Raw genomic sequence first — 19,376 nt, forward strand, 5'->3', positions numbered from 1 at the left:
CCTGGACTCGCTGGAGCTGGACTCCGGCACACGTTCAGCATAAAAAGAGCCTATCCAGCAACGGAGTGGGGTCACCTTTTGCGGCGGTGTCCGGGCCCGGTTAGGCCGGAACACCCCTCCCCCGCTCCCACCCCTTCCCGCCCGCTTCAAGAACTGGGGCTTCTCGGCTCTCCCTAGAGGCTCTGCGCTCTGGGGAGGCCGAAACCTCGACTCTCCGCTTCCCCCTCTCACCTGCCTGCCCCCTGCCCACCCCCCGCTCCCAGCGCCGCGCCGGGTGCGCTGGAGAAGCTCAACACGTGTCAATTGAATTGAACTGCTGCGGGCGCAGGCTGTACGCCGCCGCCGAGCTCCGATCAGCGCGACGTTACCGAGTGGAAATTTATGGAGTGAACGGTGTAAGCCAAAAGTTGCTCCCTGCCAAGGAAAATAAAACGCGGGTGATAATCTCCCAAGGCAGGGGTGAGGGGCCAGGACAGACCCTCTAATCATCTGAGGTGCAGACTGTGAAATGCCTGAGAACGGGGAGAAATTCTGGTGGATCTCCACTCCCCTACCGCCCCCACTCCCGCCTCCTTGTGCTCCACGGGCTGCCTCCTCCATCCCCCGCCTCTCCAAACAATTCCCACACAATCGAAACGTCCGGGGAACTCGGGCGCGGAGTTCGGGCGGAACGGCCACCGTTGCCCACGGTAGTGTTTTCAGGTAGCTCTGGACACCGAAATGGTAAAGGGCTTCTCCGGGAGGAAGGGGGGACCCAGTGTGGGGATGGGCACCGACGCGCACTCGCCCAGGCTCTGCTTGGTCTCGGAGGGGACGCACGACCGGGAGAGCGCAGCGCTGGTGGCGAGAGGAGGCAGCGGCAGCTGCCGCTGGGGTTTGACAGCTTTGGCTGAGCCGAGTGCTAGGCGCTTTACAGTAATTGCGGTCCTCCACCGGCCTTCTGGGTAGCGAGGGGAGTCTCGGCGCGCGGCTGGGAGAGCCGTCCCCGCCGCCCCCCATCCCCTCGGCTCAGGATCAACGGGCCGCCCGCGCCGCCGCCGCCGCCGCCCGAGTCGGTCTCTCGCTCGCCCAGGACGCGCGCCCGGGCGGGGTGTGCGCAGCCAACTCGGTCCAAGCGGGGGAGGGGAGGACAAGGGGCGAGGGGGACGCCACCCAAGTGGTCTGGGGTTCGAACCCAGATAGGCGAAACGCGCCGGGAATCGATGACGGCTGGGGAAACTCGGGCAAACCTTTTTGAGGAATCACCGCTCCGACACCCCACCGCCCAGGCGCTGCAACGGAGGGTGAGCGGAGGGTGAGCGGAGGCTGGGGGAGCTCAAACTTGTGAGAGCTGGAGGCGGCGGCGGGCGGGCGGCTGGCTGTCGCCTGAGCGCTGCGCCTGCAGGGGGAGGGGAGGCGGCTGCTGGGAGGGAGGGAGGGAGGCCGGGCGGGCGGGCGGGCGAGAGGGCGGAGGGAGGGGGAGGAGGAAGAGGAGGGAACCAGGGAGGGGGGACGCGTTGGGATCGCGGCGTGCGGCGGCAGACGGAGCCTGGGCTCCCAGCGGCGAGGGGAGGCAGAGCTACGCTCCTTGCTGAACGCGGACCGAGCTCGGCGGCAGCGGGGAAGACGCGCCGGAGCCCAGACCGCGACCGAGAGCGGGAGCGAGGCGGCAGCGGCGGCGGAGGGGGAGCCCGCGAGCTGCCGGGCGGGGAGCCCAAGCCGCGCTGTCGCCGCGCAGGGAAGACTTGGCCAACACACTCACACACACATAAACACCCAGCCCGAGCGGGCGCTCGCGGCTAATCGTCAGCATGGCTCTGGGGCTCCTGCCCGAGCGCGGGCGGCAGCAGCGGCGACGCGAGAGCTGCTGAGCCCGGCCCAGCCGCCGGAGCCCGGAGGATCGCGTGGGGCTGTCGCCACCTGCCCGGAGGCTTTGAGCCCACCCCCGCCCCCACCCGGCCCAGAGCCCACCCCTCGGCGTGGCCGACCCCGAGGGCAGCCGGCTGGCAGCAGACGGCGAGGGAGGCGAGCGAGCGCGGCCCCGCGAGCGGGTTGCGGGCAGCGGGGGACGGCAAACTTTGCTGTTCGCCGCGCTTCCCCGGCCCGGCCCCTTCTCCCATCGCCAACGTCGCCACCCCACTTTCCTCCAACCCCGCACACCTCTCCCCACCCACCCCACCTCCCGTCGCTCCTCCTCGCCGCCTCGACTCTGCTCCGGGGAAAACTTCAAAGCGCCGGATCGCAGGCTCCCTGCTTACTCCCCGGCTGGGGATTTCAGGTCAGTGCCCGGAACACCTTTCCCCGCGGAGGCCGCGCGGGCTGGCGGGCGTGCGTGCGGCGGGCTGCAGTCGGCCCCCTCCCTCGGGGCCCAGACTAGCGGCGGGTGGCTCCTCTGACTCTCTGGCGTACCCCTCGAAGCTTGTGCCTCGCGCTTCACTTTGGCTGCTTTGCTCGCGTTCGTTTTTATTTCCTAGCTGTAAGTTATTAAAAATGCAGCCAACCTAAGCGGCCCGGCGTGGGCTTCGGGGAGGGAGGGGCGCGGCGGGGGTGGCTGCCGCCCCCCTGGGGGCTGGGAGGAGAGCAGGGAGTTCGCGGATTAGAAGTTTGCAGGCAGTGTGTGTCTGTGTGCGCGGGAGCGCGGTCGTCGCTGAGTGCCGCGAGTCCGGCGGCGGGGGGCGTGGGGGTGAGCTGGGCTGGAAGCTGGGAAGCTCGGCTCGGCGTTAGCTTGCTAGCAGGAAGGGGAGGGCGGCGGGTTCCCGTCTGCTTTCGTTTTCGACTCGGGAAAGAACTGTAAAAACCTCCAGCCGCCGCTGCCTCGTCTCACCTCTCCGGGGGCAGCTCGTTCTTGCTCGTGGAACGACGGCGTGTGCGTGCGCGAGGGTGTGTGTGGCGGGCGCCCCGGGCCGAGCCGAGCTCGAGCTGCCGCCGCTGCCGCGCGACTCGGGAGGGGAGTCCCGGTTTTTTGGTTTTTTTGGCTATTTTTGGATTGCTCCAAAGCGTGAATCACATGGATTAAAAAAAAAATACTAGGAAATCGAAACAGGCGACAGCCAGTTCCGACTCGGCCCGCCCGCCAGCCAGCCAGTTAGGTCAGACGCTTTGTTTTGTAAATGTTCTTTAAAAATTTTAATCTGCCACTCTGGTCCACCCGCACCTTCCCCGCGACGTCGTGGGGTTGGTTTTAAGTTGGTTTTAAGTTTAAGATCTACCCCCAGGGGTGGGGGTAGATCGTGCGGAGGCGGGGGCGGCGGCGGGCCGGGGGGCGAGACCTGGGTCCTCCTCTGGGTAGCGTGGAGTCTGGTGGAAAGCCCTGTAGGGCGTGTGCGAGTCTGCGGCCGGAGGAAGTTGGTCCCACTCGGAGGGCGTGCGGCGCAGAGGCCGAGGGCGAAGAGGAACTTGCGCACCCGGGCGCGATCCTCGGCCGAGGCGGGGAGGGCGAGGCGCCGCTGCACCGCGGGGCCCGCGCTCGGAGCAGGCGGGCGGCTGCGCTGCAGAGCCTCCGCCAACTAGGGGGCTCGGGGCGGCGGCGACGTGCTCCTGCTGTTGACCAAGCAAGCCCCGGGGCGCCGTGTGCGGAGTAGGGCGGCTCGAGGCACGCGTGGTCCCGGCGGGCTTCCCGCCGCCTGCACTCTCGAGTGGGCACGTCCCCGGGTCCCTGAGATGGCTGAGCCTGGCCGCGTGTAGGCCGAAGCCGGGGCGAGGCTTAATTTGCAGTTAATGAATCTTTTCCAGAAAGTCCGCGATCTCCAGCTAGAGGCTGTGAGTGCCCGCGCGCGAGGGCGCGCGCCGCCGGCGTCTAAAGGGTTGGGGGGTTGCGGGGATGGAAGAGCGAAGGAGGGGGGAGGGTTATGTGTATTTAAAAACAAACCTTAAAAAAAGAAACCAGCGCGCTTCAAATAGGTATTCGTACAGCCTCTTGTGTCTAGAGTAGACAGCTCAGGGTTTTAGCTGGGTTTTTTTGTTTGTTTGTTTCTTTTTTGAGAGAAGGCCAGAGGAGGGGTAGTGGTATTTGATTCTAGGGGTAGTCTCTGGAGAAAAATCCTTAAAATGACTTGGGAATAAAAACGAGGAGGAAATGGCCCACCCCAGAAGGTGGTGGGTGGTGAACGCAGACAGACTTGGTTATTTGTAGCCATCTGACACTTCCTGTGGCACTGGAAACGGACACCGCGGGCCGAAATCAATCCTTACGAGGTGCTGGATTCGGTTTGGCCAACAGAATTGCTTGTGTGGAAGTCATTTTAATTGTCGGCCTCCGAGACTCCTGTACGTGGACACTTGGAAAATACATTTGCTTCTCGACCCTTCCCACTCCACCCCCGACCTGTTATCTGGTCTGGGCTTTGCAGTGTTGGTTCCCGTGTTTATTTTGGGCATGATTTCACCGCGAGGAGGAAGCGGGGAGATGGCGGTGATTAATATGCCGTCCAGGTTTAACCCGAGGCTGGCCTTTAGTGTGCGGGTTTACGCCGCCACTCACCGGGATTGCCTGGGGTAGTGGGGGGGCGCGCGCGGGGTTCGGGCGCCAGGCGCTCCACGGGCAGGTCGGGGTTAGGGCTCGGACGGCCCCAGCGCTGTCCTTTGAGGCGCTGTCACCAGTAGGTGACTGAGAGTTAATTGGGAAGTGTTCTCCGGATCAATGGGCCGCACAGCTCATTAGCGATTCTCTCCAGCCCTTTGCAGGGCCGGCCGGGCCTGTGCCTCCCACAGAGGCCGGGGCCCCGCGGCCCGGGCTGCGGAGAGCGCCTCTGGGAAGTGGGGAGGGATGGGCGGCGAGGGGCGACCGGGAGGCGAGTGTAACTTGGCCGGGCGGCGCGTTGCGTGCGGCGCCTCGAGGCCCGCGCAGCCCGCTCTTTCTTCCTGCTCTCGGTCGCCTCGACCGTGTCTTTAACTCGCTCCCGCTCGCGTCGCTGCCTGGCTGCTCCTCCCCGCCTCCCTCGCCTATCTCTTGTTCTCTAAGCACGACGTCTGTGCTCCCCGCCCAGTTTGGGATTAGACAAGATAAAAATAGGACTGCCCAGCGCACAGAGCTGTGACTGTGCCCCGGCAGCCGTGTTGGTGGGAGCGCTGTGGGCCGGGGCCAGGGCGGACCCGCTGTGCGCTCGGGGCAGCCCGAGCCCGTAGAGTCCCACCCCGACCCTGCAGGCGCGGTCACGCTCCAGCGTTCTGTCCACCGGGAACCGTGCAGGCAGGGGGACCTGGGTAGGGTCTCCGCGCTCTCGCGGGTGTTGTTGGTGTGCCTGTGATAGATGGGTCTAGACAGGCATGCAGGCTCCCTCCCGGCTGAAGGACGGGAAGGGGGGGGGGCGGGCCGCGGAGGCGGCGGCAGACTCCCGTGAGCGAGCGAGCCTTCGGGCCCAGCGACCAGGGTGGAGGGAAGGCTGCGAGGGTTTCTCTTAACCCTTTAAAGACGATAGGGAGAGTGGGGGTGGGGAGTGTAGTAGAAATTCCTGGAGGCAAAGTAGCCCCCTGGGGAGAGGAGGCGGGAGTCTGGGCTTAGGGTTTTCCTTTCTCTTCTGTGTATGCAGTCTCACATCCTGGTACATTGGGCTCGATTCTTCGACGAACCAAACGCAGCTGCTAGGTGATCTAATTTGACCCGATACTTCTCAATGGGGAAGGTGTGAACACACACGGTGGGCACCCTCACTTAAGGAACTGAGTTGGGGAGATGCAGAGGTTAGACCTTACCGTTCCCAGAGGCCCAGTATGTGAAGGTCTGCTCAGAGCTTTAGTCAGTGGGGCCTCTGACCGAGAGTGTTGCCTACCAAAGACCCAAGCCTGAAATGCCTGGCCAGTGCGTACAGGTATGCGTCGGAGAGAGCAAAGGGGTCCTTGAGTTGTCTATGTAAATAAAAACACTTTTAACCATGAACTTGTGGCGAGTTCAAATAAGATATGTGCAGGGAGGCAGCCTCCAAACAGGAGTTGGACAGTGATGTGTACAAGACCGATCATTTGTATACACATCCATGGGGTCAACATTGAATGGGTCTAAAAATTGAATACAACTCTGCAGGCATTGGTCTCGTTCTTTCCCTGAGGTAGAAATTGGTGGGTGGGTTACCCTATAGAGAAATGAATCATTAGTCACACTCCTCTCTCCTTCCCCCTCCTCTTCCTTTTAGGGTTTGGAGTCTTAGGGGATCCTCTAGTTACATTAAACTGCAAACCCATATTGGTCTGGGAACGAGCCCCATTATAGACAAAGCAAGAATGTAATTCGTGGGGAGGTGTACGTGTTAGACAGGAATGCACAGATTAAGATGTGCGCCTGAATGACATGTGCTGAGACAAATCAAGACACTTGGACTCTGGTGCCCACATGGAACAAGAGATACAGAAGAGAGAAAGAACTGGCCGCGAGGAATGTAAACATGGGTATGCAAATACTGAGACCTAGAGCGAGATTCTAGGAGAAAATCCCAGACTTTGTTGAGCTGGAAACTAGAGCAGAATTTCTGTAAGTTCGTTCGAGAGACAAAAGCCCATTTAAAGGTGTGAAGAGGGTCACTTGGAAACACAAAAAGCATTCACATGCATACGTCCATGCTTAGATACACAGGCTGAATGACAAAAACCCCTCCATGCCTGATGAAGATTTTCCTGCCCGGTGAGACAGAGCAGGGCACGGAAGTGTGGGCCACACAACCACATTCGCACACTCATTCACTGGGAAATACTGTGTCTTCGGCTAGAGGGAAACTGAGGGCGACGGTGCCTAGCTAAGGGTGGATGGCCCTTGGTTACTAAGATTGCTTCTGGTTATAGTTTCTTCCCACCTAGAGTGGGGAAGAGAGTATGTCTTGAGCAGGTAGGAGGATTTCTGAAAGATTTTTGAGTTCTGGACCCTGAGAGGATGGATGGTGGAGGAAAAAGAGGAGTAGCTTTGCATTCTGGGTCGGAAGCAAGGGATGTTGCGCTCCTCTAAGCCCTGTTTGCTAAGGTGGCGCAGGGCCTAGTGAACTGAGAGAGACTGAACCGAAAGAAGTGCGAAGCTCGGCCTCTGGGCGGAATCAAGGGGAGGTATGCTTTCTTTCCCTTTTTTTTTCCCCCTTGAGGAGACCGTGCGGGGACGGCCAGCGTAGGGAGGATTAGCAGGCGCCTCTGTGACCCCAGACGCGCGCGTAAACTCGGCTTGGGTTTGGTTTGCCCGCGGCGTCGATTTGCCGCGGTCCCTCTTTGTCTGAGCCCAGCCGGGAATTCCAGCTTTTATCGGGAAGACCGCACTCGGGTGGAGCCCGCGCTGGGTCGGGCACGACAGCCGGGCCCACGGGGCTGGGCAGGAGGCTCGCCGGCCTCCGAGCCGCCCGAACCCCAGGACGGTCCTCGGGATGCCCAGCGGCCCCGGCAATGCCACCTCGGTGGTTTCCTCGAGGGCGGCGGGCCCGGCAGACCCAGCCCGGCGGGGCGTGGGGCCTCACGGGTCCCCTTGGGCCGCCGTACCGCCCCTCTCCCCCTGGCCCCACCGCTCCCCCCGCCAGCCCGAGGCCCAAAGGAGCTCTGAAGGCCCTTTGTTAAGCTCCAGGGTCACATCCGTGCCCCGGGGGCCGCGCAGGGGCGGGAGGACCTTCTCCTGGCTGGAGGCCTCCAGCCCTCGGCTCACATGGTTCGGGCCTGGAGGGGCCTCGCGCAGTCAGGAGGCCCGGCCCGACCGGGCTGCCTCGCCGGAGTGTACGGCCGGCAGGATTCCGTCTGTTTGCAAAGGCTGGCTGCGCTGCCGGGGCCTAGATGGTGGCGCTGGCTTGAGAAGCAGCCGGGGCAGGAGTGGAAGGTCTTCTCAGGCCACCCCCGTGGCAGCCAAGCCGCCTGTGCCCCGAGCACTTGGCCGTGGACGTCTCCCAACCTCCAGCCCGGCCCGACGGCTTTCGCTGGTTGCCCCCCATGTGTTCCTCCGGAAGGGATAGCTGACTTTCTGTTGGATGGGAATTAACCAACGAGCTCTTCCCCCCGCAACGTTTCTGTAAGAAGGTCCCCTTTCCCAGCGCAGGCTCATTTCCGCCGGCCCCTAGTTGAGGGTGTTGGAAATGTGGGGGGGGGGCGTCCCCGCACTTTGTTATTTCTTAGAACCATGTCTCCCCGGCCAGCCATCGCCCCTCAGCACCCATGGGCTCCGGCGCCCCGTGATTAGACTAGCGGGGAAGTTCGCCAGGAGAAGATCCTGACAGCATAAAATAGAATTTGATCTAAAAGACAGTTTCCAGTATAATCTCATTATGCATCACAGACTCCCGGTGTTATTTTGTGGAAGGCGGACAATGATCAATTTACATTGACCCGGGGCTGGGCGAGCTTTTAGATGGTAATTGCCATATTGATGTGCATGCAAAAAGGAGACCTGCTAAAATTAAAGACCGGAAGCTAAATGAAACTAAATTTCTTGTCTAGGTGCAAACCAGAGGAACTACTGGGGGGAAGAGGGTGAGTCAGGTCAGGGTGCCAGGGGCAAGAGCAGGTGAGAGGCCCAAGAGCTCCGGGAGGTCACAGATTTGGGAGCGATCTTTGCCCTGGTGATTTCAAAACGTGAGGAGGGGGCTTGTATAGGGTATGGGGACCCAGCAGGGAAAAGTTATAAACAGGCACTATTGCATTGAAGGCACTGGGATCTTTTAATGCTAGTAGTAACTGCGAGGGGGGAGGAGAGGTTTATAGGGTTATAGGGGTCTTCCTGCACCATTTCCGGCACCCCCCATTTCTATTGTTCTACCCGAGCGCTCATAACCGTGCCAAGGGCACCCACATTCTTGCATCTGAAGAGTTAAATTTTTTTTTAAAGACAGGCCTTAAACTTCCTCCGCACCCCCCTGCCCCCGCGTCTGGTCTTTCGAAGAGAGCGAGAGTAGGGGGCGGTTCTGCATGCCGCTGCGGGCAGGCCTGGACCTTTGGAGGCTGCGGGAGTTCCTCCCCGGACGCAGCAGCAGCCCCGGACTCGGCCGCACGACGATCGCTTTGGGAAGCGGCTCGCTCCAGGTGGCCCAGGGGACTCACGGTGCCCGGGGGCGGGGGTCACCTCCTTGGAGGTTGGAAGGGCCTGCACGGAGGGTGTGGAGGCGGGAAGGCGGGGGCTGGAAATCCTGTCCCAATCGGCGGTGATGGCCAAGGCCGGAAAGTTTAAAAAAGAGAGAAAGCCACTGGCTGCGAGCCAGGGGCTGCCGGGCCGCCGGGGCGTGTTTGGCTGACTAGAGGGGTGAGGACCCGGCTCCGCCATCGCCTCGGTCCCTCCCGCTGCGGAGGCCCTGGCCTGCCCCAGGCGCTCCTGGAGCCATTTCACACATCCGGAGCCTCGGCCACTGGAGGAGCCACCCGCCCGGGGCCGGGAAGCCGCAGGGGCGGCTGAGTGTCCGGCGCTCCTGCCCGTTCCCCTTCCCACCGAGCTGAGCTGGAGACGGCCCTCGGTCGTGGAGCCTGTGGCGTCTGTGGCATCGGGTGTGGATGGTTCCCGGAGCTTCTGAAAGCCCGGGGCAGAGCAGGAAATTGAAGATGGGGTGGGGAGGGGATGTTGAGCGCTGACCCTGCGCTGCTGGGATGAGAAGTTGGGGAGAGGAGAGATAACCCCAACCTCCGGCTTGTCTCGGGACTTGGCTTTTTGTGGGGACCCCCAGGAGTCCAGGAGGGTCCAGCATCTTGCAAGCCGCTTCCCCCTCAGTTGCCTCCCCAGCCCACTTTGGTCCCTGAGTTTTTCATTAAAGTCCTAGGAAAGGTAGATGTAGGCAGTCTTTCCAAAGGGCTTTTGCTCTGTCTAGATAATTTGATTTATTGCTTTATGTGGCAAGCCTTCTTCTAGTTCCAGGTGTCAGCACTTTTTATAGAGACCTAAGAGTAGCACCCACCTCCCACTGCCTGTTCTGGGCTCCTGGAGGAGGGGAAAGTGGAGCCTTGTTGGGAACCCCTGGCCTCACACCAGGGTGTTCCAGTGTAGGGAGATGGGTAGGATGTTGGCAGAAATTTCGAAAGACTTCACATGGACCAAGAGATTTCTGGGTGTAGGAGAAACTAGGGTGCGGGCTCCTTGTGGACCGAATTTCATACGTGTTAAGTGCTATCCTTTTACCCTGTATTGGAGTACAAGGGCTAAGGAAGGCTTCCGAACTTCTTGGGGATTCTGGATGGCACAATTTGACCAATAATTGGCTCCTCTCCTCAACTCCAGGACTGAGTTTGACCGTGGCCCATTTTTACTAGCTGTGTGACCTTGGGGGCAGGTTATTTATGGCCTCTGAGCCTCAGTAAGTTTCTTCATTTGTAAGACTGGGAATAATTTTCCACCTTTAGGATCAAAGAATACTTGGCACATAGTAGGCCCGGAGGATTAGTAATTGCTTTGAATGACTGGTCAGATTCCTATAGGTTGCTTCTCCGTTCCCTGCTGCCCCTGAGATGCCAGCCGCCCCCCCCCCCAACCAAGACCTGCGTAGGCCAGTGTCTGGGGACCAAACTGCAGGTTAAGCTCCCCTCCAAGGGTATTCCTGAGGCTATTCCTCCAGGTCTGCCTCCGTGGGTTCCTCTTTCCCTTTGTTACAGTTCTTTGCATTCTGGGCTTTAAAGGAATCCATATGAAAAGGCTGGGATTTTTTTTTTCTCCCCCTAAGTGGGATCATTTATATGGTTAGGAATTGATTCCAGTACCGGTATCTAGGTGCTCTTTGGCAAGTTCTCCCGTCATTCTTTTGGGGAGAGGGAACAGCAACGGCTGGAGGGGAGAGACCTGGTGGGAAGAGGTGAAAGGGTCTGGCCCACTGCAGGGGCCAGAGGTGCTGTGGTTTGTCTGATAGGGATTAAGTCTGGATGTTATGAGGTCTCAGTGTGGTTTTCAATAAAAGTCTGTCAGGGATTGCTTCTTTTCTATCGATATGTATTTAAAAAAATTACTAGCATGAGAAGAAAACCAGACCTGTATGGATCCAGGCCGGTAGTAAGCTACTGTGATCAGGTTTCCTACTAGACTCCCAGAGGGGAAGTCAGCGTTTGATTGAAGCTACACTTGGTTCTTGACTCTCTGGGGATGCCTGCTCTGAAACAGGAGCGCTGCCTTTCTCTCCTCCCCGCCCCCACCCTCCTTTTCCCTTCTTCCCCTAAAAGACTTTGTGCTGAAAGAGCTTCAGTAGGCATGAGTCCCTGGTACCTCTCTAAAGAATGCCTTTCAGCCTTTGCTGACATTGTTTTGTGAACAGTGGGTTTTACCAGGCCAGCAGTTTTCCCCCATCTTAGCTCACTATTTTAGAAGTTCGAGTATGCCCAGGATGCGCCCAACTGCAGTGCTTTCCAGTGTGTGTAGCCAGGGCCTTGCCTGTAATCTGAAGACACCTTAACCTTTGCCCTAGGTGCCCCCCCCGGGGGTGGGGGTGGTGAAGGTGGGGAGAGCAAGGACAGGGGATCGTTGTTGAGTGTCTGTTTGTTTTCTCCAGCCACAGAGGCAGAAGGGTGGAGTGGGGCGAGGCCGAGAGTACGTTCCAGCCTTGGGTCTGATTTAAAACTTGGTTTAATTGGAGAAACTCTTAGGCATTTAACAGTTCTGTACAAATGCAAACTTGAAATAGCTCTAGGCCTACGTCAATTAGGAAAGAATAAATGAAGTACAGAGATGTCCAAACTATGTAAATCCTAGAGTTGTCTGCCCTCCCATAAACACATGACAAGTGCCAAGGCATTTCCAGTCAAAACACCCATGGAACCAGCAGCCTCCATCCTTTGTATTTATTATTTTATTAACAGCATTTTACACAGCATTTAACAAGCACAGCCTGCCTGCTTTCCACCACGGCTCTCAGCAGACTGAGGGGTGGAAAACAGATGGGGGTGGCGAGGAGTGGTCTCTAGAAGAGACTTCTAAGCTGGAGAGATCTCTTCAGATGGGCAAGGAAAAGGAACATTTGGGGTTCCTTTCTCCTGGCCCCAAAGAGAAGACAAAAGTAATGCTTTGGAGGAAGAAATCCCCTCTCCCTTCTCCGGAGGAAAGTTGTGCAGATGTGGTCTGTCTAGTCTCCACTTGGATTTCCAGAAGGTGTGAAGCAGGGTCTGCTTTCCCAACACTCTGCCCATCAGTTATTGGTGCTTTTCAAAGAATAAGTATATGTCTGCTATCAGTATTCTATATCCTGGTGGAAAGTTTATAACGAAAACTAATGCCTTTCTTAAGTCATAAAATGAGCCTTGGGGGCTTCCCTGGTGGCGCAGTGGTTGAGAGTTTGCCTGCCAATGCAGGGGACAGGGGTTCGAGCCCTGGTCTGGGAGGATCCCGCGTGCCGCGGAGCAACTAGCCCCGTGAGCCACAAATACTGAGCCTGCGCGTCTGGAGCCTGTGCTCCGCAACGAGAGGCCGCGATAGTGAGAGGCCCGCTCACCGCGATGAGGAGTGGCCCCCACTTGCCGCAACTAGAGAAAGCCCTCACACAGAAACGAAGAGCCAACACAGCCATAAATAAATGAATAAATAAAAATTAAAAAAAATGAGCCTTGTATGATTATTTAATTAAAATCTATTTAAGGACCGATTAGGCATGTAATTTGCGCTAATAATGACGATTATGGAAATGTTCGACTTAACCAAAAATCATAAAAGGAGACATTTTGGTCAGTGGGGCGACCAGGAAGGATTCAGGGAGTTGGACGGTTTTCCGAAACACACGAGGCTTTGGGCTGCAGAAAGTGCCGGGCTGCCTAGCCTCTGGGACCACGGTAGAGAGGGCTGCAGGACCCCAGGCCTGGCCGGGGCAGGCCGACCCACACTTTGCTGAGCAGAGAAACCGACCCTGGGAGTCTGAACAACCTTTATTCCCAGCTGAGGAAATGGGGGAGGGGGCCTGGGAGGAGGAAACTCTGGGAGAGCTGATGAACCGCACAGAACTCTGCGCGAAATGGCTGTGTTGTCTTGCTTTAACAATCAGCAGCGACACACGCATTGCTGCCTCGGCTAGCCTTGGCTGGAGCCTGGAGGGGTGGGGGGAGGGCGGTCTCTTGTTCCGGAGAAACCTGCCAGCTGCTGGGCTTGGTGCGAAGGCAGACACAATGCTGCTGTTGTTGGTTTGATCTCTAACTGGATTGTTAGTCTGGCCTTAACTGTGTGGTAAGGGGGGAGTGTGAAGGCTGTTTACAGCGAGTGCAAATAATGTGACAGCTGTTGGTGCACGAGCAGCGCTGTGCCTCCTCGGCGCTCACACAGAGCGCGCACTATGCAGGCCCGCGGAGAGCTGCAGAGGTGGCCGCCCCTTGCTGGCCCGGGAGCCCTCGGATGCGCTGCGAGAGAGCCCTCGGCGGCGGCACCCGCCCCCCGCGACACGCATCTTTCTGGCTCCTGGGATCGTGGTGGACGTGCGCGCTGGTTGGTGTGTTGTGGTTTAGGGAACTTGTTAGGCAGAGGTGGCAGGAGAAGGCCTGCGGGGTCATGAGTGTCAACTGTCTGGAGGGGTTTGGCCGGGATCTGTTGACCTGGGGCCTCAGTGGCTTGTGACCGGGTTGTTAAGATTTGGGAAAATAACTTTCCGCCCTAAAGCAAGCCTGTTGGAAAGAATGTATTATTAACTGAAGGCTTTCTGGAAATTGCAGAGGCTCTGAAGGCCGTTGTTCTTCCTCTGAAATGGCCCTGTTATTCAGACAAGTTCAAGAGACGGGCGGCCGCTGTGTTCTATGCCCTCGGCCCTGTTTCCTGGATTGGAAACACAAGTGGGTAGGTTCAGGACCCGAAGGGGGGGTGAATGGGGGTGGGGAGGGGTGCAAGTCGGCTTTTGATCACCCGCCTCCCTTTGCCTTCCCGGTTTTTAAGAGCGCGCTTGCCTTTCAGCTGCAGGACCAACGGTGCTGTCTTGAGGTCTGCCCACAGCGCCACCCACTCTGTGACTTAATCAACTAAATGCCCAGAGCCCGGCCTTCTCTGAGTTCCTGGTCCTCTGCCAGGCACTGCGGGGAGGCGCCAGGGTGGGAGGGAGAACAGTTGGTGGGTGGCAGCAATACCCCGCTGGGCCGGTCCAAGCTGGCGGGCTCAGGATGGTCCTCAGGTTGGTCCAGAAGATGGGCCTGCCCCTGGGCTGTCCTGGGGCAAGCTGGGTGTAAACACCACTCCCCCCAACCTCAAGGTTGAAGGCTTCCGCAGCCCTGGCCCCCGGGCTTTGGAGGATCATTTAGAGCTGACTTAACTCTATATCGTGCCCTTCTGTGTGACTTCGGCCCCTGAGTGTACAGCTTGCAGGATATCTGCAAATTATGGGTCCACCTCCGCCCCACCCTGCCCCCAGATCTACTCTCTGAGTTATAATGTGGACTTCTACATCTAGTTGGGTTCCCTAGAGGGGAGCTGGGAGATGCTTCTGGAATGATACATGAACTTTGGTGCCAGTTCTATAAACTGGTCTCTTTTTATGACGTGTGCCATTTTCTGTAGGAATGTTGCTTGCAAAACGAGTTTCGCCTTGGAGGAAAGGCGGAAAGATAGACAAGCCTGCAACGCCAAAGCGCTGGCAGTCTTTCCCTCCTTCCAGCTCTCTTAAAGCAGCCGGGCTGCATTTCCAGGATTAGACTCGTGCTTGTGAAGAGGGACTCTGGTTGGCTTTTTTTTCCCCCGAAGCAAATGCAAATCAGAGAAAAATAATTTTCTTTCAACGATATGCAACGTATTAGTCACTTGTTATCGTGCTCCGAGGCAGGCCTCATTTGCGCGTCTGCCAGCTCGCTCACATCTGCTCGGCGCTGTTTGGGGCATTTTAACCTTGGTGGTGTCGTGTCTGGTCCCACGGATCAAGGAGGAGTAATTAAGCTCTGAACAGCTAGAAGAATTCACGGGCCCCCACGTCTACCGCAGTTTTCCCACAGCTTTGTTTGGGGTGTTCCGGGTTCCAAGATGAACAGACGTGGGGTTCCTATTGTTCCTCGTAAAGAAAGTGGGAGCCCCTGTCCTCCTCTGACCCTCATCCCCAGCCTTCCCAGGACTCCCAGGCTGCACACAATCAGCAGGGAAGCCGGGTGCAGATCACAGGACCCTGTGTTTTATGCATCTTTTATTCGTAAAAAGTTCCTTTGTGCTTCCTGTGTGTACTAATGATAGCTGTCGTTAATAGCTTTCTGGTATAGCTTGTTCCTTGTGGGGGGAGGAGTTTGCAGTGAGTTCACTTTATTTCTACAAAGCCCTGATGGAGGCTGCAGTGCAGTGACACCCCCTCTAGAGTCGTGGTCTATGGATCGTTTATTCTGGATTTGTTTCCAGGTTGTGTAGACTCCAAGTGGGATCCCAGCCTGTAGGGACCAGACCCGGGGGGGTGTGGAGGGTGGGTGGGTGGGCGGGGAGGAGTGGAGTCAGGTCGATTAATTGCATTCAACCTCGGTTTCCTGTCCTGGGCTGCTGCCTCCTGTTGAGGGACACCAGCTTCCAAATGGGGCCCCCTCTTGCATACACGCGTGGTTGTGTGTGGCACAACCGTGAAAGAAAGTGAAAGGAACAAAAAGCCGAGGCCTGGCGTGGGGGGGGGCGGGTTGGCGGGGGGAAGGGGAAGTGTCTGAGGTTGGTCCAAGAGCTGACGGGGGGCCACGGCTCTGCTTTTGGGAAAGGGGGTGTGTGGCGGGCAGCCCCGGTTTGGCAGCGGCTCTCCCGGTCGATCCTTGCTGGTGCCCCCCTCCCCAAGCCCCCGAGCCCCCTTTTACAGTTGGCTACACCTGGCTTGCATCTTTGAATCGGGGAAGGTGGGGGAGGCGTCCACGGAGAGAACACTCCAGACTGGCCGAAGGGAGCGCAGGACGATGGGCCGGAGCGGTCTCCAGTCAGTGCCCACTCCCCTGGGGCGCGCCGCCGCACATCCTGGGTTCTCCGTGCGCCCACCCAAAGTTGCTTTTTGTCAGAGATTCAGCGGCAGGCGCCTGGGAAGGGGGAGCCCAGAGGAGCGCGCGGGCGGGGTGAGCTGGGGTCGGGGGCTGGCCGAGAGAGCCGGGGGTCCTGGAAGGTCGGGCGGGGGGTGCGTGTGCGGGATCGGCCCCGCGCGGGGACCTGGCGGAGGAGGGGCGAGGAGCCTGCGGCAGCGCGGGTGTGTGTGGTGGGAGAGAAAATCCCTTTGATGCCGACCGATCCGTGCTCAGGGCTGAGGCGGGGGAGGGGGCGCCCTTCCCCCACTCGCCGCCGCCGCTGCAGGCCAAGTTCACTCCCGACTGACCCGAGTGGCTCGCGGCGCTATCCTGGCGCCCTGGGAGGAGGCAGGGAAGGTTCTGGTTGCTCAAAAGGTCAGGGCCAGCCACGTGAGTTTCCCGTCCCCCACCCCGTCACACCCGCACTCCTGCTCCGCAGCTCTGTTACTAATGCAAAACTTGGGTCGTGAGTGGGGACGCCTCTGGAGGCGGCGACAGCCATGACTTGGAGTGTGCCAAGAGACAGAGCCTGGGCAGGCTGGATCACTCCTCCCACCCTCCACTCCCCCCCAGCACCCATGCCCGGCTGCAGGACCCAGTCAGGCGACCTCCTTCAGCCACACCCCAGGAAGCCTGCGACCCTCCCCCCGACCTGGGTGCATCCTTGGGGTTCCCTTCTCCCCACTGCTACGCATACTGGGGAAAACATCCCAGGAGGACTTGCCCCAACGCTGCACACCCTGGACTGCTTTTTCTCATCTCCCACCTCCTCGCGGCCCCCAGTGCTAAAATAGGAACTTCTTCATCCCTCCCTTCCTTGACGCCAGTAGAGAAGTGCCTGTGTGTGACTCAGTCTGCGCTTGGAGCAGTCCCAGGAAGGGCTCCCGCGCCATGAGCTTTGGGCTTCCATGAAAGCCACACACTCTGCAGAAGGTCACCCCTCCCTGGCCCCCTCTGTGTCCCTGCCTCAGCCTTCCCTCTGCCGCAAGGAAACTATGTAGCCATTCTGGGGTTTGTTTGTTACGTAGAATGTTTAGTGGAGTCAGATGCTGTTTAATGGGTTAGATGTGGCCTGCACCAGCTATTGCCAGGCAGAACTCAAGTCCATAGTGCAGTTTAATCCTCTGGAAAACACGGTGCCAAAGATTTACAGATGAGGGGGTCAAAGTTGAAGAGGTCCGGCCACCTGCCCAGAGACACGCCATGGATGAGAGTGGGAGCTGGGAGGCTGTGGTGACTGCGCGCGCGCGCGTGTCCTCCACAGAGAACCAGCCATGCCCGTGCAGTGAGAGACACCCCTTCCCCGAAGAGGTCCCCAGCCTACGGAGGACCGTGGCACATGGCATGCTGGCTGGGAGCCCTGCCGTCTGCCCGGCCTTCTGAGCCGGAAGCTCCCCAAAACCCGTCCAGGTCTTCTTGGTCACTAACTGGATAAGTGCCTGATGCGGCATGGGGTGCCTAGAGAGTGAGGCCCTAGGAAGGGGCACCGTTAGTATTGGAGTGGAGTTGGGATGGTTTGGTGGCGCTGCTTCCCATTCCGTCGCTGTCACTTGACAAGCGTGCTGTGCAGACTTGAACCAATCCATCAGCGCCTCAAGGGCGGAGGCAGTGGAAAGTGGCCCGGTGCCAGGAGGAGCTGGGGTGGAGAGAAAGGAGAGGTGGCAGGAGTGGCCTGGTGCTGCCTTCCTCCCTGCGCTCACGCCAGCCTCTCACTGCCACTGCTCCTTCCTTTGCAATCTGTTTGTTGCCTGCCAAGGGGAGTCGCCTTTAAAGAAAAAAAACAAAACAAACGTTCTCTCCTTCTCCTCATTCCATAATGGTGTCTTCATAGAAGGAATCGGCAGAACTGTGGTGGGTACAGCTGGGGACCCGTGTGCCCCCTCGTGTCTTTTCACAGAGGGCCAAGGTGCCCTCACTCAGGGATGCCGAGGTTGGGGGGACAGCTCCTAATCTTGGTCCCTCTGACCTCTTTCTGCCAATCAGGCTCTTCTCCCCAGCGTCCAGGCCAAGCTCGGATGCTAATCATAACTCTTGGTTCCCGGACCAGATGACTGCCCAAGTCTGTCGAGGGAGACTCAAGCTCTCCTGTGCTTGGCCCTAGGGCCAGACCGAAAGCCGGAGACCACGCGGCGAGTCTGCGTTTTGCAAGCCGGGTCTCTCCCAGAACTGGGTGTTCAGCGGGCAGCCACCACAATTCCTGGTCTGTTCTTCAGAAACCAGACCCTCCTCCGTCTCCCCGGCTGACCCCTTCTCTTGGCCACCTTCCCTCTTCATCCCTATCCCACATCCTTGCCCCCTTCTCTCCACTGCTGGAAAAAAGGGTTAAAACCCAGAGCCAAGGTGTAGCTTAGCAGCTCCCACTGGAAACAGGTTGGTGCTTGTAAAGTGCTTTTCATGGACTTCACACATCTTGGCACTTCCAGAAGCATCACCCACCTGTGGGAGAAAAGGGGGGGGTCGTTGAGAAATAGGGGCAGATGAGCCTCTTATATACAGCAGCAAAGCGCCTGCTCTGTCTGTCATCTAAATCATGTCATTTGCCCCCTGCAGCGTGACCCACAGCCAAGGGTGAGGGAAGTCACTTTTGAAGAACTTTTCCTTGGAGGTTAAAAAAAAAAAGAAGAAAGTAAGAAAGACCCCCAACTATTTCAATAGCCGCTTCTAGAAGAGGAATGGGGTGAGTGTGGCGGTGTCTCTGACCCTATCTCTGTGTCCCTTGTGCCCAAGATTCCCTTAGTTAGTTCTACATCCCAGAGAGATGGGGGGTGGGCCCGTTTCTCAGTGATGGTGGGGTGTACGCAGTACGGCCTTTGCCCAGGATGAGGGTGTTCCTGCCCAGGATTTGGGCTGTCGCTCTGGAGAAGGGCCTCACGCCAGGCAGGGCCCCCGGCTCCTTGGCCCTTTCCGCTCAGGTCCATCTTTGGCCTGGAACCTGAAGAGTTAACAGTCTTTAGCTCGTTGCAATGAAATTATGGCTGGCAGTGGCGCCGCTGTTTGTTCAACAGACCTCCAGTTTTAAACAGTTCACAAAAAGTTCATGGGGCAGCTAAAGATTATAAGTGTGTGTGTGGGTGTGTGTGGGTGTGTGTGTGTGGGTGTGTGTAGTCAGCAGGATCCAGTACTGAGCCTTGCCCCTCCTCCTCTTGTTTCTTCACGGCCAGCCCCCCGCCCCGCCCCCACTCCCGTGACACTGGACCACGCTCGGGGCCTCAACCCTCCATCTGACCCTGTGCACGTAAGAACACTTCATCCTGACACTGGGTGTTATTTCTCTGTGCGGCGTTAATATTGAAAACCCCACCAGACAAGACCTGGAAGGGCGGGGAGAGGCTTTGAAAGCACCCCGTGGTCCCAGGTGTCTCTAAACTGCATTCCCCTGTCATGCTAAGTCCAGGCCGCCCTTTCTAAAGAAAAGCCCTTTCAAGGGAAGGGGGCTGCTGGCCCTTTTTGAGGGGAGGGGAGAGGGCTCAGTAGGATGATTGTGGCAGCGGCCTTTCTGTTTCCTCAGTCAGGTGCTCAGAGGTCCTTGTCCCAAGGTGACAACTAAAGGAGACATGTAAGAGGCAGCTTGTGTA

At 58.5% G+C, this 19,376-nt stretch overlaps 1 protein-coding gene across 1 annotated transcript in view; it reads left to right on the forward strand.

Moving 5' to 3' along the window:
* Positions 1-508: 508 nt before the first annotated feature.
* LOC309797597 (uncharacterized protein) overlaps positions 509-19,376 on the forward strand; it is a gene marked incomplete at its 5' end in the record, with an annotated part of 71,199 nt that continues 52,331 nt past the window's right edge. Inside the window, 3 exons of the mRNA XM_082646084.1 lie at positions 509-689; positions 949-1,283; positions 1,385-2,257. Of these exons, the coding sequence (XP_082502210.1) occupies positions 509-689; positions 949-1,283; positions 1,385-2,257 (1,389 nt within the window). The remainder of the gene's footprint in view (positions 690-948; positions 1,284-1,384; positions 2,258-19,376) is intronic.

Source organism: Mesoplodon mirus, assembly GCF_964341445.2.
Source record: "Mesoplodon mirus genome assembly, contig: HAP1_SCAFFOLD_775, whole genome shotgun sequence".
Taxonomy (NCBI): Eukaryota; Metazoa; Chordata; class Mammalia; order Artiodactyla; family Ziphiidae; genus Mesoplodon; species Mesoplodon mirus.